We start from the raw sequence: 23,702 nt of genomic DNA, 5'->3' as shown, positions 1-23,702 counted from the left end.
AGAGACTGCAGCTCCTCCAACCCCCAGAACAAGCACCATGGGTACTCAAACCTCAGAAGCCAACCCTGTAGCTAAGGCAGAAAGCCAACCAGTACCAGTATCAGTCACCCCTATACAGAAGAAGAAATACACGAAGAAATCAAGTTCAGATTAGATGTTGTCAGGGCTGGAACAGGCTGCCCAGGGAAGGGCTGAGTCACCTTCCCTGGGTGTGTTCAAAAAGAGGGTAGATGAGGAGCTCAGGGATCTGTTTTAGCTCAGGATTGGAATGGTTGGACTCAATGATCTTCAAAGGTCTCTTCCAACCTTGTGATTCTGTGACCTGGGGCTAGTCTTCCTGGTGAGAAGCAGTTGGGCTGGTCTGTCCTTGCAGCAGCATTTCCCTTTTGGGGAGCAACACCTCCCAAATCAAGACAGGGGCAGGACAGGAGGCAGAGCCAGGCAACGGGCAGGACAGGAGGCACAGGCTCCAGGCAGACACAGGAGCTGGTGCTGCATTAAGGAGCAGCACTGCCACCCTGGGGCAGGCAGCCCCTTCCCATGGAGCTGGAAGTTGCAGCCTTCCTGCCACAGAACAGGCAGGGACCTGGATTTTCCCCTTCTCACCCAGTAAAGACACAGCTTGACAGCCCCCTCCCCTCAACTGCAGGCACCCCCCATGGCTGGGAGCTGTGGGCCACAACCTCTGCTTCACCTCTCCCCAAAAACTCCACCAGTTAGTGATGCTCTAACCCTAGCTGGACAGCAGTAGCCACCAAGCTGCCTGCTCTCTGCCCTCCTCACAAGGACAGGGAGGGGAGAAAAATAAGATGGATAAACCAACCCCCAACTCGTGGGTCAGGGTGAAGGTGTAACACAGCAAAAGGCCAGGTGTGGAAGCAGAGGAGATGCTTATTCTCTGCTTCCCAGCAGCAGGTGATGTTGGGCCACTTCCCAAGAAGCAGGACTTCTCTCTGTGCAGTGGTGGCTCTGGAAGACATGTAGAAACCAGTGTCCCTCTTCCTCTCACCCTTCATTGCTGTGCAGATGCCATCCAGTGTGGAATATCCCTCTGGTCAGTGTGGGTCAGCTGTCCTGGCTGTGTCCCCTCCCAAGGTCTTGCCCACCCCCATCCAACTGCTGGGAGGGATGTTGGAGAGACAACCCTGATGTGTGCCAGCACTGACAGCCAAAACACCGGGGTGCTCATAGAATCATAGAATGGTCTGGGTTGGGTTGGAAGGGACCCCAAAGGTCACAGAGCTCCAACCCCCCTGCCACAGGCAGGGCCACCAACCTCCAGGCCTGGAGCTACACAAGGCTGCCCAGGGCCCCATCCAACCTGGCCTTGGACACCTCCAGGGACGGGGAATCCACCCCCTCTCTGGGCAGTTACCAACACCTTGCTGCTGCCAACACACAGCTCAGCACTGTGGGGGCTACCGGGGGGGGATTTAACTCCATCCCAGCCAAACCCAATACAACAATCCATTTATTTCTACAAATTCAACATTAAAACCACATGTGGGGCCACCACAAAGTTGTGGAGCACAGCTCCAGCCCCTGGTGACCCTAGACTCCCCCCCCCCCCAACTAGTCCAGGCTCTGGCACTGATCCTTCTTCCCTCCCTCGCTGCAGGAGGGGTGGTACAGCTTCTCTGGGGTCTGGCACAGAGCTGAGAGGGGAGAGGGGTGTCCATGACAGCTCTGCTGTGGCTGTGAGAGCACGGTGGTGCTGCCTGGGGGGTACAGCGTGGGCAGGAGCAGCCCCCATCAGTGCTGCAGCTGGGGGTTGGCGCGCAGCAGCCACTCGATGGTCTCCAGCAGGTGGGCCATGCCCTGGTGCCGCGCGATGTTCTGGAAGATGCTGACGTGATCCAGGAAGGTCTGGGGGAAAGGAAGCAGGGGTGAGGGGGGAAGAGAGGCTGCTCAGCACCCCTGGGTGGTGGTGGGGAAGCTCCAAGGGGTTCTGGGGCAGAGGGCGGAGAAGAGGCAGGAGGGTACGTGCGTACCTGGGAGGAGATGGTGAGAGCGAAGTCTCCAGCACAGCTGCAGTACATGGGCATGTGCGTCTCCTTCACACCATGGCACTTCTTGCACACCTGGAGAGCAAGGAGGGTGAGTTGAGGGGGTTGTCAGGAGACAAGGCCAAGCCCCTTTCCCAGGGACAGAGAGAGTTATGCCTGGCTTCAGCCAGCCAAGGGGGCAGGAAGAAGGGGGACCCCTACGCTCACCAGGTCCTGCAGCACAAAGGCCATCAGCTTCTTCTGCAGGGCTTCCACCAGTGCCATTTCGATGGCATCTGAGTCATACTGTGCCTGACAGTTAGAGCACACCCAGCTGGGCAGCACCGACCCATCCTAGGGGCAAAGAGGAGGAAGGTGAATACCAGGAACACCAAGCACTGACATAGTGTAGCCAGTGGAATGAACAGAGCGTCAGCCCAAGCCAAGAGATGCTCAGACCTTCCACAAGCAGCTAGAAAAGGTGATCAGAGAATGGCCTTTAGGGTGTTCACTGCATCAGTAGATAAGGGAAGAGCTAGGGATGTCATCTGCCTGGATTTCTGCAAGGCCTTTGACACAGTCCCCCCCAACATCCTTCTGAGCTGGAGATGGATTTGATGGGTGGGCTGTTCAGTGGATAAGGAACTGGCTGGTCACATATGGAGGATGGTGGTCAATGGCCTGAAGTCCAGGTGGAAGATGGTGACAAATGGGTGTCCCTCAAGGGTCTGTGCTGGGACCAGTGCTGCTTAATATCTTTATTAATGATACTGCACCCTCAGCTGGTTTGCTGATGACACCAAGCTGAGAGGTGAGGTTAACATGCCAGAGGGATGGGATGCCATCCAGAGGGACCTGGACAGGCTCAAATTGGCCCAGGGGAACATCATGAGGTTCAAAAAAAGCCAAGTGCAGGGTCCTGCACCTGGGTCAGACAGTCCCCATTATCCATACAGGTCAGGAGATGATGGGCTGGGAAGCAGCCCTGAGGAAAAGGACCTGGGGGGACTTGTGGGTGAGAAGCTGGACATGAGCCACCAATGTGCATCTGCAGCCCAGAAGGTCAAGCCCATCCCGGGCTGCATCCCAAGGAGTGTGGCCAGCAGGTGCAGAGAGGGGATTCTGCCCCTCTGCTCTGCTCTGGGGAGACCTCACCTGCAGTGCTGTGTCCAGCCCTGGAGCCCTCAGCACGAGAAGGACATGGACCTCTTGGAGCACGTCCAGAGGAGGCCACAAAACTGATCCAAGGGCTGGAGCAGCTCTGCTGTGAAGACAGGCTGAGAGAGTTGGGGTTGTTTAGCTTGGAGAGGAGAAGGCTCCAGGGGGACCTTATAGCAGGTCCTGAGAGGTGCCTATAGGAAAGCTGGGGAAGAACTGTTCCTGAGGACATGGAGTGACAGGATGAGGGGTGATGGTTTTAAGCTGGAAAAGGGGATTTAGGTTGGGTATTAGGAAAAAGTTCTTCACTATGAGGGTGGTGAGACACTGGCACAGGCTGAGGTGGTGGAGGCCCCATCCCTGGAGATATTCAAGGTCAGGCTTGATGGGGCTCTGAGCAACCTCATCTAGTGAAGATGTCCCTGCTCACTGCAGGGGGGTTGGACTAGATGGCCTTTAAAGGTCCCTTCCAACCCAACCCATTCTGTGATTCAGTGATTCACTGACAGCAAGCAGAGCTGCAAGCAAAGGGGCTGAGAGAGAAGACGGGCAAGGTGATCGACCGGCATCCAGCGTGGCAGCGCTGGGGCCTCTGGGCTCCCTGAGAACAAGGCTGCACCTGGGAGAGAGCAGGGTCCTTGCACAGGTCCAGGTCCCTGCAGAAGTTGCAGTTCCTGCAGATGACCTCAGGGAGCACGTAGGAGCGGCAGGGGTCCCGGAACTGGGCTGCTTCGGAGAACTCGCCCACCTCGATGAGGCGCAGCAGGTCCCGGCGCAGTTTGTTCACCTGGTTGGTTATGTTGGCATCCAGGGACAGGACCTACAAGAGTAAGAGCCAGGTGAGCCCAGCAGCAGAGAAAGGGGAGCATCCTCACCAGGACACCTCATATCCTCACAATCTCGGATGGATACGGGGCAAAACCAAGGGGTTGTGGATCACTCTTGGAGCTGAAGCAAATCTCTGCCAGGGACAAGGACCAGAACTTAAGCCCTGGCCAGAAACCTTCAGGAAAGGGGCCTGGCCCCTGCTGCTGACCTTGCAAACATATTTGACAAACTCCAGAGCTGGATTGTTGAGTGGCAAGTAGGAGCCAGGCAGCACTGGGAACATATCTGAGGGCTCAGTGGCGTTACGAGATCCAGTCATCTTCTTCTGGATCTTCTGGGTGATGGTGAAGAAGCTCTGGGTCAGCTCATTGGCCACGTAATCCTGTGAGAAGGTGATCATGCCTAGAGATGGAGCAGAAAGCATTTGCACCATGCAGTGGCACATGGGGTAGCAAGGTGGGTGGCTCTCCTGCTTCCCCAGGGCTGCCCTGGGGCTCAGCACTCACCGGGCATGGCCCCCATCTCCCCCAGCACCGCCTGGGACACCTGGCTGGTGCTCCTCCTCTTGACAGGGGTGGCCCCAGGGGCGTTGCGCCGCAGCTCCTGCTTCATGCTGTGGTACACAGCCACAATGTAGGCTGGGGGACCAGAAAAATGACTTAAGGATCATCAAGACCAACAGTAATTGACACAGCCAAGGCTTCAGCTCCAGCCTGCACCAGCGACCGCTCCGCCACAGGCTCGCGCTGGCGCTGGGGAGGCACAACCAGCCTTGTCCCCTCCCTGGGACAGCTCACCCGACACAATCATCAGGAAGTAGCTCTGGCAGGAAGCAGCCTGGGGCAGGAACTGTGCAATGTTCCAGCTGTTCTCCAGCAGGTCCTCCACGTTTGGCTCCCCTTCCTCCTCCTCCTCTTCTTCTTCCCTTGCCACCTCCACATCCTCCTCTTCCTCGCTGTCCTCATCCTCCGGCACTTGCTTCCTGCTGGTGTCCTTCTGGAGGAGCCAGTGATATCCCAGTGGTTCCCTGTGCCCAGCCAACGCCTCCCTGCTCAACCCAGCCCCCAGCATCCTGTTCCTGTGGCATCAAGTGCTTCCTGGCGCTTACCTCCTCGTAGTGGATGCGAGAATCCACTCTTCCCTTGATGCCTCCATAATTTGCTGGATCCATCCAGAGCAGGAACTCCCAGCAGCGGGAGAAGGAGATGGTCAGAGAGTGGAAGATCTCCTTGGAGTGGATGCTGGAGGGAAGAGACAGCAGTCACCCACAGCACCAGCACCATCCCTAGCTCAGAGCCTTCTCCATGGGGCACTGCAGGAAGGAGGTGGTGCTGGCAAGGAGAGGGGGTTTCCCCTCTCCCATCCAACTACCTGTCGGGACCCCAGGGGGAGCAATGCCTGGGGAGCCCTGGCTCCCTATGCTTGTGAGGTGCCCGTAGCATGGCTGGGATGCTGAAAGCCAGCCAGGGAATGAGGTGCTGGGCACCCCAGGTTCTCCTGAAGGTCTCTTCTGGATTGAATCCTATGAGCATTCTTGAACTATTATCTACAGAGGACAGCTAAGGTACTGATCCCTACTCCAGGCATGACAGCAGGAGAACTGGGCAGCTTTGTTCCTTCAGGAACTTTTGGCCAAGAATGGTTTTTTAAAAAAAAATTACAAATCCAGTAATTTTTCCCTCTCAGGAGGGGAAAAAAAACCCCAGCATCTACCATCCCCCATGGGCCTGACCTGCAGGCCTGGCTGGGGAGGCACAGCCCACCTGTTAATGATGTAGTCCATGTAGCTGAGGGCGTCCTCGATGCGCCGCTTCTTGGTGCACAGAATGATGCGGTTGAAGTTGGCGTAAACCACGGAGGAGCCCAGGCGCCGGAACTCAGCCACCAGCCTGCGGGCAGGGCACAGGGCTGCCCGTCAGTCCACAGCAAGGCAAAGCCCTGGCACGGATGCAGCCCACACAGGGCATCCAGCACAGTCAGCAGACAAGGATGTTGGCACTGCTACGCAAAGGAACTCACCCAAACAGTCCTGGAGGTCCAACCTGCCACCTGCCTCTCCACAGGCTGCAGCACCCTGGTCACTAATGCCATGCCTGTCCCCTCCCTGTCTCCCACCCTGGCACCCTCCAGGTCTCACTTACTGCAGGAAAAGCTTCTTCATCATGTTGTGGAGGGTGCGGTGCAGTGCTGGGTCGTAGAGCAGGGAGGAAGGAGAGCGGAGCCAGCGGTAGAAGTGAATGACCTGGTTGTCTGCATAGACGTTGTGGTACTGTGTGATCTCCTTCACCCAGCTCACCACCATGCTCTTCAGGATCCTGCCAGGGAGCAAAGACCAGCATCACCCCACAAGCCATGGGCGACCCCTTCCCCATTCCAGAGACAGGTTTTTGTATCCGCTGGAGGGTTCTGAGCAGGACTCTGCCAGAGCAGAGACATGGGAGCCCTCAGCATAAGTATCTGCCTCTATAACCTGAGGGAGCATGAAGAAAGGAGAAACAGGACAGGGCAAAGTCTTCACTAACATCCTCATACATCTGCTGGCTGAGCCACCAGGCAGTTAGTTCTGAGCCCTGGATCTCCAAAAGTCTTGTGAAGAAGATGCCTGCCCTGCCCTGGAGACCTGAATTTAGAGCACCTCACAAGCTCCACTGCAGGCACAAGTCTGGGAAAGACTAAAGCTGGGAGGGAATGAGAGGCAGGAGCCCTGAGGGGACCTGCCAGGATGAAAACCAGATGTTCCACATCCTGCTGGCTCCTAGAGCTGTACCTGAAAGTGTTGGAGCAGAGGGCTGTTTCATCATAGCTGGCTGGGATGTTGGCAGCTTGGTTCCCTGTCACCATGTCTTCCAGGGATGCCTGCTGAATCACGTCAAAGCTGATGCTCATGCTGGAGCCTCCTTCCATGTCATTTATGTGGTGGGACTGCAACACCGTGTTGACAGCCAGGCTCTGAATATCCAGCTCCAGGCACACTAAGAGCAAACACAACCTCTCAGCAGGAGGGCAGGGCCAAGGACCGACAGGGACACCCTCCCTGCCCCTCTGCCAGAAGAGATTTTTGCAGTTATAAGGGTGATCTATAGGTGTTATCACAGGCATGACTGTCTTGATCAGCACCTGATCCAACAGAACTCGGACCTACTAACCTTCAGGGGACCACCCTTATTTTCTGGTAGCTGCAGGGGAGCTCGGAGGAATAGAGCGGGATCTGCTCAACACCACCAGCCTACTCCCTCCTCACCTGTGGAGTAACAGCCAGGGTTGTTTATCTCCACAGAAGCTCTCTCATCAAACTCCATGACCAGGCGGTTGTCATCAGCCTCCTTACCCCCCAGGTCCGGGCGGGCCGTGGGCGAGAGCCACAGCAAGTGGTTGTGACGACAGAGGTGGCGCGAGAAGAAGAGGTCGGAGCCGAAGGTGGAGATGTCATCGGGCAGGTTCCCGATGGGGATGTGGTAGTACCTGGGGCACAGAGAGGGGGACGTGCAGCGGGGTGAGCACGGCTGCAGAGCAGCTGAGGACCTTTGCCTGTCCCAAGGAACGAGGCAGCCACCCGTGGTCCCACGGTGGTGGCCCCAGGAGGATGTGGCTGCCTTGGGCACCTGCTCATCTCGAACGCCTGGGAGAGGCAGGTGTCCAGGTTGAGGTAGTGCCAGATCATGCGGCGGGCGGCGTGGCGCTGCCAGTCCAGGACCGAGTAGCTGATGTCATCTACCAGCCGGATGGGAACCAAGGGGAACTCCTCAATGATGGGGATCCCGCTCGCCAGCCGTTTCAGGTCCCAGTTAGACTGCACAGCCACCAGCGTGGGGCCGCGGCGCTCGTCCTGCAGGAAGGTGAAGAGGACACCTCCTGGTCCACCTCTCCCCAGGAGGAAACTGGACCCCCCCCCCATCCCCATGGCAGGTCCCAGTGGTGGGGAGAGCACAGCCCAGCACTCCTGAAGCACCCAGCGCTCCAGCTGAGCGCAGGGAGGGATGGAGACAGATGCTGAGGTGGCCCTGCTGCTGGCACTGCCTAAGACAGAGCCCTTGACCAACACCCACTTCTACCCTTGACCAACACCCACTTCTACCCTTGACCTTTGGGCAGCAACTACACACAGGTGCTGTGGAAAACAGCGTGACAGAACCCTCCACAGCATCCTCCCCAGGTGCCACGTACGCGGTCCTGCCAGGACACTCCTCACCCCTTCACCTCACCTTGTAGCCCAGCAGCAGCCGCTGGATGGCTCTGTAGACGGCCTTGGGGTCGGTCTCAGCACGCACTTCAAAGGTGTGCTTGTCTGGGGGCAGCAGCTCCTCGCCTGCCTTCTCCAGCAGCGCGCTGCGCTCAGCCGAGAAGAGGCTGGTGAGGTTGGGCATCTGGTTGCTGCGTACCTACACCCAAGGGACACCAGGTCTCTAAGTTGGGGGGAAAGAGGGAGTGTGTGGTCCCAGGGGTAAGTGGTTCTCCCCACCACACATCCCAAGATGCCTTCCACCAGTCCCTGCCAAGACGTGGCAGGGATGCGCGATGAGCTGCCCAACCCCACCGCGGAATCACAGGATGGTTTGGGTGGGAAGGAACCTTTCAAGGTCATCTAGTCCAAACACTGGCAGTAAGCTGGGACATCTCCAACCAGATCAGGTTGCTCAGAGTCTCATCCAGCCTGACCTGCAATGTTTCTAGGGGTGGGGCCTGTGCCAGTGTTTCACCATCCTCATGGTAAAACGTTTCTTCCTTGTATCTAGCCTGAATCTCCTCTCTTTCAGTTTAAAGCCGTTACCCCTTGTCCTGCCACTACAAACCATGACAAAAAGTCTCTCTGCATCTTTCCTAGGAGCCCTCTGCAAGTATTAAAAGACTGCAATAAGGTCTCCCCAGAAGCAGCCTTCCCTTCTCCAGGCTGAACCAGCCCAGCTCTCCCATCTTGTCTCCAGAGCAGAGGTGCTCCAGCCTTCAGATCACCTTCATGGCTCCTCTGGACTCAGCCTAACAGCTCCATGTCCTTGACCTGGGGACATGGCACTGCAGGGGGTTCTCCCCAGAGCAAAGCAGAGGGGCAGAACCCACCCCCTCCCACCCAGACCTGCTGGTCTTGCAGCTGGGGATGCAGCTCAGGACATGGTTGGTTTCTGGGCTGCCAGAGCCCACTGCCAGTGTGCATCCAGCTTTCCACCCACCAGCACCCCCAGTCCCCCAGCCCCCCAAAGCCCCACCTCACCTTGTCAATCACAAAGACGGCAGCTTTGCGCTGTGAGGGGATGAAGAGGCCCAGGAGTGCTTTGCTGCCTTGGGAACTGTGGTAGAGATAGATGTGACGAATACTTCCTAGGGACACAGAGCACAGGGCATCAGCAGCACCCACTTGGGCCAGATCCTGGGTGACCCATCAGCCCCTCTCCCCAGGTGCCTCACCGGGTTCCAGGTAAGTGAACTGGGCCAGCGAGCGCATCTCCAGGTGTTTGATGTCAAAGGTTTCAGCCTCTCGCCCTGAGAGGTGCCTGACAAGCTGCCTGCTGACCATGCACATGCAGCCCAGGTGGATCAGGGCACGGAAGAGCAGTGGCACCTGTAATGATGGGAGAGATGTGCTGCAACGATGCTGAGTAACCCAGCTCTCCTTGGAGGCCTCAGACCCAGAATAACCCAGTTTAAAAACAGAATCCCAGAACAGCCAGGGTTGTCAGGGAGCTCTGGAGATCATCCAGCCCAACCCCTGCCAGAGCAGGGTCCCCTCAAGCAGGCTGCACAGGACAGCCCCCAGGATCATGGGGTTTGAATGTCTCCAGAGATGGAGACTCCCCATCCTCTCTGGGCAGCCTGGCCCAGGGCTCTGCCACCCTCACAGTAAAGAAGTTCCTCCTCAGGGTTAGGAACAGTTTGTGCCCATTGCCTCTTGTCCTGTCCCTGGGCACCCCTGAACACAGACTCACCCATCCTCCTGCCCCACCCCTCAAGTATTTATCAGCATTGATAAGATCCCCCCTCAGTCTTCTCTTCTCTAGGCTAAACAGTCCCAAGTCCTTCAGCCTCTCTTCAAAAGAGAGATGTTCTAGTCCCTTAATCAACTTTGTAGTCCTTTTCTGTCCCCTCTCCAGGAGCTCCCTGTCCTTCCTGACCTGGGGAGCCCGGCACCGCATGCAACATTCCCAGTGAGGTCTCACCAGGGCTGAGCAGAGGGGCAGGAGAACCTCCCTGAGCTGCTGCCACAGTTGTCTTGATACACCCCAGAATGCTGTTGGCTTTCTTGCCCAAGGACACATTGCTGGCTCATGGCCAGCCTGTGGTTCACCAGGACTCCCAGGCTGCTTCCCAGGAGGTCATCCCTTCCCTGTACTTGGGCATGGGATTGTTCCTCCCTGGGTGCAGGACCCTGCACCTGCCCTTGTTGAATTTCATTTGGTTCCTCACTGCCCAAGTCTCCAGCCTGTCCAGAACTTGCTGGATGGCAGGCAGCACAGCCCTCTGGCATGTCAGTCACTCCTTCCAGGTACAAGGTACCTCAGGTGCTTCCAGCACGAGTTTGGTACTATCACCAGAGACATGGCACAGGTATCTTAATAATTAATTCCCACGTGCTCCTATACAGCCCCAGATCCCACCATCAAGGGCAGCAGCAGGTACTCTGGAGGCTGTGCAGTCTAGTATCTGGGCAACTTTGCAGCTCTGCAGCTTGTGCTCTGCACATGCTTGAGACAAAGGCTTCTCTGAACACCAGATAATCAGTGCAGAGTGGGATCCACCACTGATTCATCCTGTTTCATTGACCCCACTGCTGCAGAGGGCTCCTCCTGAATGACTGGCTGGGGGACCCAGTCCCAGAACAGTGAGAAACAGTAAACAGTCCTTGCCTAGTCACACTTCCCTCACATAGACTCATAGAATCACAGAATCCCAGGGGTTGGAAGGGACCCCCAGAGCTCATCAGGTCCAACGCCCCTGCCAAAGCAGCTCCCCAGCTCATATTGCACAGGGAGGCATCCAGACGGGGCTGGAATCTCTCCAGAGATGGAGACTCCACACCCCCTGGGCAGCCTGTCCCAGGGCTCCCTCACCCTCACTGGGGAAAAGTTCTTCCCCAGATTGGTGTGGAACTCCCTGTGCTCCAACTTGAGCCCATCACCCCTTGTCCTGTCCCCACAGACACTGAAAAGGGGCTGCCCATTTCCCCCTGCATCCCCTGCTTCAGATATTGATAAACATTAATAAGGTCCCCCCCTTAGTCTTCTTTTCTCCAGGCTGAACAGCCCCAGCTCACTCAGCCTTTTCTCACTGGTAAATTTAATTTTGGCTTAATCACTTTGTACTGAACAGGCACCCCAGGTGCCAGAGAGAAAGATGCCCCTGCAGCCCCTGGAGAAACCCATGGTGGAGCGGGTGTCCCCCCACAGCCCATGGGAAAGGCCCAGGCCCCACCTGCAGCCCGTAGAGAGGCCCCATGCTGGAGCAGGGGGAGACAGAGAGGAGACCCCCCCCACCCAGGGGGAGACAGACAGGAGACCCCCCACCCTGCCCCTGGCTAAGAAGGGAAACAACTCCCGAGGAACTGACTGAACCCCCCCCAGTGCCCCAGTCCCTGCCCCTCCCTGTGCCACAGTGGGGGGAAGAAGGGAGCGAAACCCTGACTAAAGTGCAGTCTGCTGAGAAGGGAGGGGTGGGGGGAGCTGCTTTGAGATCTGGTCACACTTCTCATCCCCCGACTCTGGTGTCACTGGGGGTGCAGGGCAGGGGCATCAATTAGAGAGTTTTCTGTCCTTTATCCTGTGCTGAGTCTGTTCTGCCCGTGACACTGACTGCAGAATGATCTCTCCCTGTCCTTAGCTCCACTCCTCAGCCTCTCAATAGGTATTTTCTCCCCTGTCCAACTACAAAGGGGAGTGACAGAGTGACTTTGGTGGGTGTCTGACCTCCAGACAGTGTCAAACCACCACTTTTATAACCTCATTTTAGAGGACAAGGCATCCAGACCTATGTATGAGGCTGAGAGAGTTGGGGTGGTTCAACCTGGAGAAGGCTGTGGGGAGACCTCCGAGCCCCTTCCAGTCCCTGAGGGGACCCACAGGGAAGCTGGGAAGGGCTGTTTGTAAGGGTAAGGAGCAATGGGACAAGGGGCAGTGGTTATAAACTAGAGCAGGGCAGGTTTAAATGAGACCTTAGGAAGACGTTCTTCCCTCTGAGGGTGGTGAGACACTGGCACAGGTTGGCCAGAGAGGTGGTGGTCTCATCCCTGGAGACATTCGAGGTCTGACTTGAAGCTCTGAGCAACCTGCTCTAGCTAAAGGTGTCCCTGCTCACTGCAGGTGATTGGTCTAGATGGACTTTGAAGGTCCCTTTCAACCTAACACACTCCATGAATCTGTGACTCCACACATGCTGGGTACTCCTCCCATCTTTGAATACTCTTTTCTGGTTCAGACAGCAGCAGCCTGGTTCTGGGTCCATTTAAAGGACCATCACCCATCCTCCTTACGTGGTGCCTTTCTCCTCACTCCCAACACACCGACCCCCTGTTCCCTCCCTGCATGCTGATGCTCAGTGTCTCTGCCTGTGCAAGTGTACTCTCTCTGTGTGGCACCTTCCATTTTTGGTGTCTTGTGGTGGATGAGAAGCTTGACATGAGCCAGCAGTGGCTCTTGCAGCTCGTAGGGCCAATGGGATCCTGGGCTCCATCAGCAGAGGGGGGGCAGCAGGGACAGGGAGGGGATTGTCCCTCTCTGCTCTGCCCTCGTGAGGCCCCAGCTGGAGTCCTGTGGCCAGAGCTGTGGCCCCCAATACAAGAAGGATGTGGAACTGTTGGAGAGGGTTCAGAGGAGCCACAAGGATGATTAGAGGGCTGGAGCACCTGCCCTACAAAGAGAGGCTGAGGGAGCTGGGCTGGTTCAGCCTGGAGAAGAGGAGGCTGCGGGGGGACCTCATTGCAGCCTCCCAGTCCCTGCAGGGAGCTTATAGGCAGGAGGGGATTCGACTTTTTAAAAGAGCAGATAATGGCAGGACAAGGGGGATGGACTAAAGCTGAAGGAGGGAAGGGTTAGATTAGATATTAGGGGGAAGTTTTTACAGAGAGAGTGGTGAGGGGCTGGAACAGGCTGCCCAGAGAGGGGGTGGATTCCCCGCCCCTGGAGGTGTCCAAGGCCAGGTTGGATGGGGCCCTGGGCAGCCTTGTGTAGCTCCAGGCCTGGAGGTTGGTGGCCCTGCCTGTGGCAGGGGGGTTGGAGCTCTGTGATCCTTGGGGTCCCTTCCAACCCAGACCATTCTATGATTCTATGATTCTATGGTGGTGTTGACCTTTGAAGTGTCGGGTGTTCTCCTACGCTACCAGCACTGGATGGATGAGCTGCCACTCATCAGTCCTTCAGAGCAGGCCCAGGGCTGAGTTACCTGTGTCTCATACACCCCCTCAATGTCTGGAGCAGAGAGGTCTGCATTGATTTCGTTGATGTGCTCTTGGTACATGTCTTCAGGGACAGAGTACTCGTACAGGTTGTAGACAAGGTTCGAGCGGGGCAGGATCCTGTTTACCTGCCGAGGCAAGGGACACACTCAGCATGCACATCACACCTTGCTGCCAGGAGCTGGGGGGCTTCTGAGGGCTGCCAGGAGCTGAGGTCTGAGCCAGCCCAGCTCCCAGCACTCCTCTCTCCTGAAGAAACCAGTGGCTTACACCCACACATTACAAATCCCCCTAACAGGGAACCTGCTTTCTGGGCAGGCTGGGATTTGGGAGGGACCAGGGACTGGATGAGTTATATATCCATGGAGTGGGAGATCAAGGCCCTACAAGGCAGATGCTTGCACTATCTGCTCACAGCAGCGATGGAGCACCTTATCTCCATGCAAGTAGCTGTTTCCCTTCCCAGAAGGGGCAGGTCCTCACCCTGCGGTAGGCTGCTCCCTCCTCTGGCTTTGGGACGTGCTGGTTGACGTAGAAGATCCGAGGGACGCTCAGTTTGATGCAGTGCAGGTCGCTCCCAATCACTGCCCACAGCCTGAACAGCCCAGGCTGGCTGGTCTCAGCAATCTGCAGGACACAGAGGGTACCAGCATTAGCAGGAGATGCAACGGGCTCTCAGCGCTTACATCTGAGCTGCAGAGCACTCTGTGGGTCTACAGAGCTCTCTGTGGGTCTACAGAGCTGGTTGGTGGCCCCAAAGGGAGCTGGGGGCTTAAAGAGTCAGCACTGGAGCCCCCATGTCCTGCTATCATCCCAGGACACCACGGAGAAGACTATCTGGCTGAGGCTGGCCAACCAGTACAAGGTGACCCTTGAGTCAGCCCAGTCACTCTGGGGTTCATCTCAAGTTTGGGGTTGCACGAGTGCTGCCTGCCACCCCAAAGGCCTTTCTGGAAGGTGAAGTGGGTGGCATGAGGCAGGGTGCAGATGGCCTCCCCTGACAAGGATAGGTGAAGATGCCTGGATGACACCATCCCACCTCTGCATTTGTATGCCAGTTGCTTCCAGGCATTGCTGGAAGCCTGTGTCCATCACAAGCACACCGTGCCCAGTGCTGGGCTCCCCAGGACAGAAGAGACATAATCATACTGGACAGAGTCCAAAAAAGGGCCAGAAGGACAAAGACTAGAGCATTTTTTATGTGAGGACAGCCTGGGAGAGCTGGGATTGTCTGGTCTGGAGCACCGGAAGCTCAAGGGCATCTCATCAATGTATATAAATATGTGAAGGGAAGCACAGAGAGGGTGGAGCCCAGCTCTTCCCAGTGGTGCCCAGTATCAGGGCCAGAGGCAGTGGGTACACCAGAAAACACTTTTCCACTGTGAACCCTGGCACAGGTTTCCCAGGGAAGCTGTGGAGACTCCCACCATGGCCATACCTAAAAGCTGTCCAGGGGACTGGCTCAGGGAGGCCCTGCTTCAGCCAGGGGCTGGACCAGATGGACCTCAGACCTGCCCCCAGCCTCGGCTGGTGGTTTTGGGGTTCTGCAACTGCAGCTCAGGGCTGCCCACTGGTTGAACCAGAGCTGCCCCATACCTGCCACAGATGTACCACCAAGAATGGCTCCTGTTTCCATACAGACAAGCATGAGCCTGAGGCTTTGCAGCCCCACCTGCTGTCCCCAGGGTTAACAGCAGAGCAGCGTTGGCATCAGTGACCCCTGCACTTCACCACCCCAGCACAGAGTGTAAATGCAGGGTGTTGGCAGCAGGCTGTCCCTGGGGCAGGTCCCCTCCCCGGTACCTGCACGATCTGCCAGGGCAAGTCGAGGATGCTGCGCGCTGTCCTGCGCAGGTAGCTGCTCAGCCCCGTGGAGGGGGCATCGCGGACCACTCCCCCGCCAGCCGCCACCCCGCCAGCGTCCAGGCGCCGCCTCTTCTGCCGCTCCCGGCGCTGCCGAGCCTGCAGCTCCCACTTCTTCTGGTGGTAGCGCAGCCAGACCAGCCGCTCCTCCTGTGCAGAGCAAGGGCAGGCACGAGTTGAGCCAGGAACCAGCTCCCAACACCCCCAGTGAGCCCCCCATTCTGGGCCCAGTTGCCAAGCTACCACCGCCCCTCTTTTCCCCATTAGTTGTTGTATTTCTCCATCTCCTGGTTATATCTCTTCTTGTAGCTCCGAGCCACGGGCATGCAGGCGGCTTTGGGAGACCCACAGCTTGCTCCTACCTTGGTGGTGCCCAGGGGTGGAGGTGGACCCAGGATCTCTCGCCACGACTGGGACAGCTCCAGGTACTGGGACATCTGTTGGCTCTCCTCTGCTGCAGCGACTCGCTTCCGCTTATTTGCGATGGGAAGTAGAGGCTGAAGGGTCTTGGCAGCCCCAAAGTCCTCTATATCACCAATCTGTGAGCCAGGAGTCCCCTCTGAGGGCTGTTTGGTGAGCACCTGAGGGAGAAAGGACAGCAGGATGAGGTGGGTTGCAAGAGAAGAGCCCCACCAGCACAGCCAGCACCTTTCCCTCACCCTCTTTACCTGTCTCTTGCCTTCAGAAGTGAAGAGCTCATTGATTTTTTTCTGCTTGTAGACATCATTCTTCTCTAGGAGTTTCTTGTGGAGCCAGTCCGGGTGCCGGACTCGTGGCACTGGGTTCTTCACCTGGAGAGCATCTCCAAATGACACAGAGCTCCCTGACAAAAGCCCCCTCCCTTGCCCCCTCACTGCCCCATACCTGCTGCAGGGCTGCAGGAATGGTGATGATTTTCTGGATGGTGCTGCCCAGTCTCTCAATGTAGTAGTCCCAGTCCAGGATCTGTCAGAAGGGCAGAGCAGCAGGTAGCAAAGAAAGAGGAGCAGGCAGCCACCAGACATGGGATCAACCACGTCCCCAGGACCCCAGCACCCTGCTGTGCAACTGCAAGCAGCTGCTGTGGAGGTTGTGCCTCCTTTGTGCCTGACTCATCAGTAGGGATGCCCCACTCACCCCACGGATGTTGAAGTCCTGCAGCGAGGGGCTCTTCAGCCACTTTCGGAGGTAGTGTTTGCGCACACTGGGCTCTGCTTGGAAGATCGCGAGCGGGATGGCCCTGGGGAAGGCAGGGAAGCACTTATTGCCCACCCAGAGCAAGGTCCTGCCTGCACACTATCCCCTCTTTCAACCTACAAAGACCAACCAAGGCTTCTCCTCACCACCCCATGAGGCCACTGTGCAGTGGTGGTACAGCGCTGCCCATCGCTAGACCATTGCTCATGGTCTGAGACCACAGAGAGGGATCCCACACCACACCAGCTTGCTCACCTCCTGCTCTTCTGCCCTTCCCCTCCTGGCTGCCCCCATGCTGTCAAGAGCCTCTCAAGAAAGGGTTACCTCTCAGTGACTGGAGACCCTTCTGGCTTCTTGGAGATGATGAACCGGCAGCTCAGCCCTGCATCCTTCACCATCTGGTCCCCCAGGAACTCTGCCAGGCGCTTGGCAGTGCTGATGGAAGTGGACTTCTGCTCCCCATAGTCCTCCAGCTTGCGGGACATGGACCGGTTCTCCGAGATCAGGTCAAAGAGCTCAGAATCAGGCATGTTGGCAGCCTGAAAGGGAGGGGAAAAAAACCCCAAAGTTGGCATGAACCTAATGATCCAACCCTCCTGCTGTCAGATAAGGGGAGTGTCTACTCCTGGTTGGTGTGGCTCTTTCTGGGGAGCCTGGGAATTGCACCCTCCCCACAGTGCCCAAACAGCTCTGACACCTCTCCAGCTCCACCTCAGGACACACTGAGCTGTGCTCACCTTGCTATAGAGAACATCCAGCCAGTAATCAGCCACCTTGGCCACAGAAGCATAGACCTCCTCCAGGGTGCTGCCCTTCAGGAAGGCTTCAAACACAGATGACTGGAATATCTTGACCAGCTGTAGCTCTCCCCGGCGCTTCACCTCAAACCCCTTCAGCTCGGCCAGGGACCCATCCTCGTTGAATACTGCGTACCTGGGAGGCAGGGCATGGGTGTTGTGGGTTTGTGTGGCAAGGTTTTCTGGGGAAGGAGCGGGTGAGGCTGCTGGAAGATGCTGCTAAAAGCTTCCCCTAGGCCCAACAGAGTAAATACCAGCCAGCTCAGGGATGGACCCGCCGCTGACCAATGAGCCCATCAGCGATGGTCACAGCACCTCTGGGAGTCACAGTGAGGAGAGAAAAACCCAAAGCAGCTGCTTTGTGCCCCCAGAGAAGGAGTGAGAAGATGTGAGGAGCTGTGCAGACACCAAGGCCAGGGAAGGGGGGCAGGAGGCACCCCAGGTGCCAGAGAGAAAGATGCCCCTGCAGCCCCTGGAGAAACCCATGGTGGAGCGGGTGTCCCCCACAGCCCATGGGAAAGGCCCAGGCCCCACCTGCAGCCCGTGGAGAGAGACAGAGACACAGAGAGGAGAGAGAGAGAGACCCAGTCCAGAGCAGGTTTGCTGGGGGGGCTGGTGACCCCGTGGGGGACCAGGCTGGAGCAGTCTGGGCCTGAGGGGCTGAGAGACACTCTGTGGTTGCTGACTGCAGCCAGAGCAGTGCCCCACGCTGGGGCAGCTGGGGAAGAGCTGAAGCCCCGTGGGAAAGGACTCCCGCTGGAGAAGCTCCTGGAGGACTGTCTGCTGTGGGTGGGACCCCAGGGTGCAGCAGGGGAAGGGGGTGAGGAGTCCTCCCCTGAGGAGGAAGGAGCAGCATTGGCAATGTGATGGACTGACCCCAACCCCCATTCCCATCCCCTTTGTGCCACAGGAGAGAGGGAGATAAATCATGAACAAAGTTGAGCCTGGGAAGAAGAGAGGGGTGGGCAGAGGTTTGGGTTCATTTCTCATTATCCAACTCTGGCTTCACTGGGTAATAAATTATTTTATTCCATGTTGAGTCTGTCCTGCCCACGACACTGATTACAGAATGATCTCTCCCTGTCCTTATCTCCACTCCTCTGCCTCTCAATAGGTATTTTCTCCCCTGTCCAGCTAAGAAGGGGAGTGACAGAGCGACTTTGGTGGGCATCTGGCCTCCAGCCAGGGCCAGGCCCCCACAGTGGGCAAAACCTGGCCTGCACGGAGGGACACATCCTCCAGGACCCTGCTGGTGTCACTCCTGCCAGGGCAGTTCTCCCCAGACGTTGAACAGAGACATGGTGCTTGGCACTGGGACGATCCTGACACATCTACAGCTGCTCCAGCAACCGTTTCAACCTGACCTGCAACGGCTCCTGCCCCAGCTCACCCACCCTGATTGGGAGAATGATCGTGGTGGGTGGTGAGAGTGCAGGCAGAGGAGTGGAGAAAGACACCAGAGAGGTCTGGAGAGGAGGAAACTGTCAGCTGGCAAAGGAGTTGGGAGGAAAGTTGGTCTACCCATGACAAGACTCCAGGAGCACTTCTCCCTCTCCTTTTCTCTTGCATTTCACAGCCCTGCCCATTATCTGTATGTCACCAGAAAAACTACATGGGAACATCAGCTGAGTGAGAGAGGAGATACTCAGACCTCCATCACTGAGCCAGCCCTTCTCCTGTCCTACCACACCCATGTGGATGCAGCCTTCTTCTGCCCCACAAACGATGGTGCTCAGAGCCAGACCCAGCTGTGAGCTTGAAGCTAGAGGCTGCTGCTGCTCTAGCTCATGTTCCTATTTCTGAGGCTGGAGGGAGATCAGTGAAGTTTAAGTACAACCATCCCATGATGTGACAGTAATGGCAGGACCTGTCCCTTCTCCCAGCTGGAGAACAAAAGGGAAACATCTAGGAGAATCATTACTGAAGGTCTGTGAACTCCTGAGAGTTGTGAAGGCAGGAGCTAGTAGGTTGAATCACAGAATCACAGAGTTGTAGAGGTTGGCAGGGACCCCTAGAGCTCATGGGGGTCCAATCCCCTGCCAAAGCAACTCCCTAGGACAGGGCACACAGGTCAGCATCCAGACAGGGCTGGAATATCTCCAGAGAAGGAGACTCCACAGCCCTGGGCAGCCTGTCCCAGGGCTCTGAATAAGATGAAATGGAATAGAAGCATTAGAGGTCCTCAGAAGGGACGTCAGGAGTTCTCGTGCCCACCTTGGAGCCAACCAAGGAGAATGTGTCTGCTCACCAAGCTGGAAAAACACTGTTTGGCTGGTATAGAGTTTGCTGCCACAGTGCAGCACTGGAGGGAAGTGCACAGCTGGACTCAGGGGTGACCTGGCCTAAGGGAACTTGCTGTTTCAAGCGAGCGAATCAAGCGTGCTGCCAGCTCCAAGGACAAGGAACAACATGCACCAAGGGAAAGAGACCCAGGGGAAGTGGTAATATTTCATCTGCAGCCTCACCTTTTCTTCAGCTTCTTGCCCTCTTCCTTGGAAGCTGGGAGGATCATGGCCAGGTATGGTCCATCCACTTCAAAGAAGATGCTGTTCTCGGAGCGGGTGACATAGGTGAGAGAGGCTGGGTCCTGCAGTTCCTGGTACTGATCATTTGTGAAGCCTTCCTACAAGCACAGCCATGGGACAACAGCTGGGCTGGTTACACCAGGAAATGCTCCTTGGGCATCCCCTGCCCAAAGGGGTCACTAAGCACCCCTCTCAAAGCTACAGCACAATTTAGGGCTCAAAAATCAAAACACCTGACCCACCTGTTGGGGAGAAAAATGCTTTGGACTCTAAAATGATATTGTTTTGTGTTAATAGAGGCTGGAGCAAGCAGAGAATGGGACTGGACCTTGTTCTGGTCTGGACCCCCAGCCTGTTAGTGAGGGCACACCAACCCTGGCCTCACACACCACCCTCTCTGCCACACAGACATCAGAGCCTCTCTCTCCACTCAGATGCTCTCCAGGGCAGAGAGCAGCTGCCCAGCAAACCAGGCCATCAGCCCCAGCCTCCCACCCACTACAAAGTGGGAGTGGAGAGAGGTCCTCCTCCCTTGTCAGAGGTCCACCTCCCCTTCCCCAGAGTTGGCCTGGATGGGTGCAGGACTCACCTTCACCAGGATGTTCAGCATGGCACCTGGGTAGGAGATTGTCACCTTTGGCTTCTTGGCATTGGTTGACTTGATGACAAAGTTCTCTGGGAAGCTATTGGGGAGGACACACCAAATCCCATCGGTATCCAGTTCCAGAGGTCTCCTAAGGAAGGAAAGAAGGAAGATAGGTCACTGTCAGGGGGAGAGCAGATGTCAGGAAAGGATCAGCCTTGTGTGTCCCCCAGAGACAGAGGGAGCCTCTGCATCCACTCTCCAACCCCTTCAGCAAAGCAAACCCTCACAGAACAACAGCGTCACCGCAGCAGCGTCAGACACCCAAACCTTCACCATGAACTACTGGAAACTGGGGTGTTTGATGTGGTCTCCCATCTGCCCCAGGTGCAGACAGAGGTTTCTTGCCCAGCTCTGCACACACTCACCCGATCTGCTCGATCAGCTCCCTGGCCTGGGTGATGATATTGGCGCCCGTGAAGCAGACGATGCCAGCCATCTCCATGGAGTACCAGCGAGCCCTGGGAGCACAGGACTCAAAGTGAAGAGCATGAAGGGCTCCCTCCCAGAGCCAGCTCTGGAAAGGGCAGGAGGACCTCCAGAGGAGGAAGGGCAAGAAACATGTTGACAGTGGACATCACAAGATCACAAGAATCACCAGGTTGGAAGAGACCTTTGAAGATCATCCAGTCCAACCATTCCCATCCTGAGCTAAACCAGATCCCTGAGCACCTCATCTACCCTGTTTTTGAACACATCCAGGGATGGTGACTCAGCCCCTCCCTGGGCAGCCTGTTCCAGCCCTGACAACTCTTTCAGTAAAACATTTTTTTCCAATATCCAATCTGACCCTGCCCTGGCCCAGCTTCATGCCATTGCCCCTTGTCCCATCTCCTGTCCCCTGGCTGAAGAGACCATCACCCACCTCTCTACAACCTCCCTTCAGGTAGTTGTAGGTGGGAAGAAGGTCTCCCCTCAGCCTCCTCTTCTCCAGGCTGAACACCCCCAGCTCCCTCAGCTGCTCCTCATAGGATTTGCCCTCCAGTCCCTTCCCCAGCCTGGTTACCCTTCTCTGCACTTGCTCCAGGACCTCAATGTCCTTTTTATGGTGGGGAGCCCAGAACTGCACACAGTACTCAAGGTGTGGCCTCACCAGTGCCCAGTACAGGGGCACAATCCCCTCCCTAGACCTACTGGCCACACTGTTTGTGATACAAACCAAGATGCCATTGGCCTTCTTGATTGCCTGGGCACACTGCTGGCTCATATTCAGCCTAGTGTCAACCAACACCCCCAGGTCCTTCTCTTCCTGACAGCTCTAACATCTGACATCTGGATATTGTTCTCCTTGCCCTAGTTATTATCCTTCAGAACAGCTGGAATCCCACATACAAGATTCCTGTCACTTATGCCCAACACTTAATGTCTGGCTGGAATCTCCAGGACAAGAAGCCATTAGTAGAAGCAAGAGGAGAGTGCTACAGGCAGCACCCACCTTCATCTTGGTTCTTCAGAAGGAGGTGAGGCAAGTGACAGCCTGCCCAGAACGATCCAATTTCTAAAGGTCCTCTCTAGAGGTGCCCAACGCTGCCCAGCGGGGAGACTCACCCTTTGCGCATCACGTAGCCGTAGAAGGAGTTGAGGATGCACTTGTGGGCCAGCTGCAGGGAGTCATACAGGATTTCCATGTTCTTGCAGCGCTTCACTTCAGAGGCATCTCCTGTCTCCACCGCTGCAGACAGTTTTTTCTTCCACACCTGCAAGCCATGGGGGGGCAGAGTCATCATCCTATGATCCCACACATCACCACCAGTGGTATCCAACTGGTTCCTCCTCAGTCCCAGCATTCCATTGCAGCTCTAAAGCAGTATCTTTGCCAAAGCTCAGCAGCATGAGGCTTTTTTTTCCTTTTCCTTTTGTGGCAGAGGACTTTGTCACACAGTTGGAAGCCCCTTCAGCACCGACTGCAACTCTGATGGTGACGATCAGAATCCCACCGGCGCAGGCAGTGTCGTCCACCTGCATCAGCTGTGCAGCTCTACATGTGCAAGGGCAAGAACCAAGCACGTTGCCTGCAGCAGTCAATGTCTGGCAAAACAACAGAACCACTTGGGCAGAAGAGCCTCTTGGCCAGCTCCATGACTGGTGGCAAAAGAGACAGCCACCACAAAGGAAATGGCTCGTTAATTAACTCCACCAGAGGTAGAGTCCTCCCAAGGCTTCATCATTACTTTCAGCACTCCAGGAGTAGTGTGCCTCTAGCATGAACCTCAACCAGCAGAGAATCACAGAATTGTCTTGGTTGGAAGGGAACCTTTAGATCATCAAGTTCAACCATCAAGCCAACCTGCCCAAACCATCACTACACCACATCCCTAAACACTGCTTCTCCCCATCTTTTAAATACCCCCAAGGATGGCGACTCCACCACCCCTCTGGGCAGCCCCTTCCAATGCCCAACAATTCTCTCTGGGGAAGAAGTTTTTCCTAACATCCAATCTAAACATCCCCTGGCACAACCTGAGGCCATTTGCTCTTGTCTTATCACTTGTTGCTATGGAGAAGAGGTCAGTCCCCACCTCTCTACAACCTCTCTCCAGATAGTTGTAGAGAGCGCTTAGGTCTCCCCTCAACTGCCTTTTCTCCAGACTGAACAGTCCCAGTTGCCTCAGATGCTCCTCATAACATTTGTCTTCCAGTCCCCCCTCACCAACCTTGTTGCCCTTCTCTGGACATGGTCCAGCACTTCTATGTCCTTCCTGTAGTGAGGAGCCCAAAACTGAGGGGTGGCCTCACCATTGCAGAGTACAGGGCCAGGATCACTTCACCATGGCTGATACAGGCCAGGATGCTGTTGGTGTTCTCAGCCACCTGGGCACACCACTGGCTCATGTGCAGCTGCCTGTCAGTCAACACCCCCAGGTCCCTCTCAGCTGGACAGTTCTCCAGCCACTCTGCCCCAAGCCTGTGGCACTGCCAGGGGGTGGTTGTGACTCAAGGACAGGACCTGGCACTTGGCCTTGTTAAACCCTGTACAACTGACCATGGATCCAGCCTGTCCAGGTCCCTCAGCAGAGCCTTCCTACCCTCAAGCAGGTCCATACTCCTGCCTTAGTGTTGAATGCAAACTTACTGAGGGTGCAGGCAATCCCCTCATCCAGGTCATCAATACAGATCTTGAAGAGAACCAGCCCCAGCACAGACCCCCGAGGAACACCCCTGGTGACTGGACAGCAGCTGGATTTAACTCCATTCACTACCACTCTTTGGGCCTGGCCATCCAGCCAGTTTTTAACCCAGTGAAGAGTAGAAAAAGAACATCCTCCTGGAATCAGCCCTGCCTTCCCCTGAGGTCTAGACCTCACTTCTCAGCTTGTCTCCTTTCTCCACGTAGGAAGAATGTCCCAGGTT

At 56.4% G+C, this 23,702-nt stretch overlaps 1 protein-coding gene across 1 annotated transcript in view; it reads right to left on the bottom strand.

The window, feature by feature from the left end:
• Positions 1 to 1,752: 1,752 nt before the first annotated feature.
• The window catches only part of LOC311198336 (DNA polymerase epsilon catalytic subunit A-like), a gene marked incomplete at both ends in the record, with an annotated part of 32,252 nt that continues 10,302 nt past the window's right edge, over positions 1,753 to 23,702 (bottom strand). Inside the window, 29 exons of the mRNA XM_084272258.1 lie at positions 1,753 to 1,866; positions 1,992 to 2,081; positions 2,214 to 2,339; positions 3,763 to 3,963; positions 4,180 to 4,373; positions 4,478 to 4,609; positions 4,769 to 4,967; positions 5,080 to 5,212; positions 5,735 to 5,860; positions 6,113 to 6,286; positions 6,739 to 6,943; positions 7,213 to 7,433; positions 7,574 to 7,797; positions 8,174 to 8,350; positions 9,178 to 9,284; positions 9,372 to 9,525; positions 13,335 to 13,475; positions 13,831 to 13,974; positions 15,151 to 15,360; positions 15,573 to 15,791; positions 15,879 to 16,001; positions 16,075 to 16,155; positions 16,327 to 16,429; positions 16,711 to 16,925; positions 17,124 to 17,319; positions 19,649 to 19,806; positions 20,298 to 20,442; positions 20,720 to 20,812; positions 21,900 to 22,048. Coding sequence (XP_084128384.1) covers positions 1,753 to 1,866; positions 1,992 to 2,081; positions 2,214 to 2,339; positions 3,763 to 3,963; positions 4,180 to 4,373; positions 4,478 to 4,609; positions 4,769 to 4,967; positions 5,080 to 5,212; positions 5,735 to 5,860; positions 6,113 to 6,286; positions 6,739 to 6,943; positions 7,213 to 7,433; positions 7,574 to 7,797; positions 8,174 to 8,350; positions 9,178 to 9,284; positions 9,372 to 9,525; positions 13,335 to 13,475; positions 13,831 to 13,974; positions 15,151 to 15,360; positions 15,573 to 15,791; positions 15,879 to 16,001; positions 16,075 to 16,155; positions 16,327 to 16,429; positions 16,711 to 16,925; positions 17,124 to 17,319; positions 19,649 to 19,806; positions 20,298 to 20,442; positions 20,720 to 20,812; positions 21,900 to 22,048 — 4,554 coding nt within the window. The remainder of the gene's footprint in view (positions 1,867 to 1,991; positions 2,082 to 2,213; positions 2,340 to 3,762; positions 3,964 to 4,179; positions 4,374 to 4,477; positions 4,610 to 4,768; positions 4,968 to 5,079; positions 5,213 to 5,734; positions 5,861 to 6,112; positions 6,287 to 6,738; positions 6,944 to 7,212; positions 7,434 to 7,573; positions 7,798 to 8,173; positions 8,351 to 9,177; positions 9,285 to 9,371; positions 9,526 to 13,334; positions 13,476 to 13,830; positions 13,975 to 15,150; positions 15,361 to 15,572; positions 15,792 to 15,878; positions 16,002 to 16,074; positions 16,156 to 16,326; positions 16,430 to 16,710; positions 16,926 to 17,123; positions 17,320 to 19,648; positions 19,807 to 20,297; positions 20,443 to 20,719; positions 20,813 to 21,899; positions 22,049 to 23,702) is intronic.

The sequence above is a fragment of the Gallinula chloropus genome (genome assembly GCF_964237585.1).
Source record: "Gallinula chloropus genome assembly, chromosome: 17".
Classification (NCBI taxonomy): domain Eukaryota; kingdom Metazoa; phylum Chordata; class Aves; order Gruiformes; family Rallidae; genus Gallinula; species Gallinula chloropus.
The sequence above is the reverse complement of the archived record's forward strand: the minus strand, read 5'-3'. Positions and strand labels throughout refer to the sequence as shown.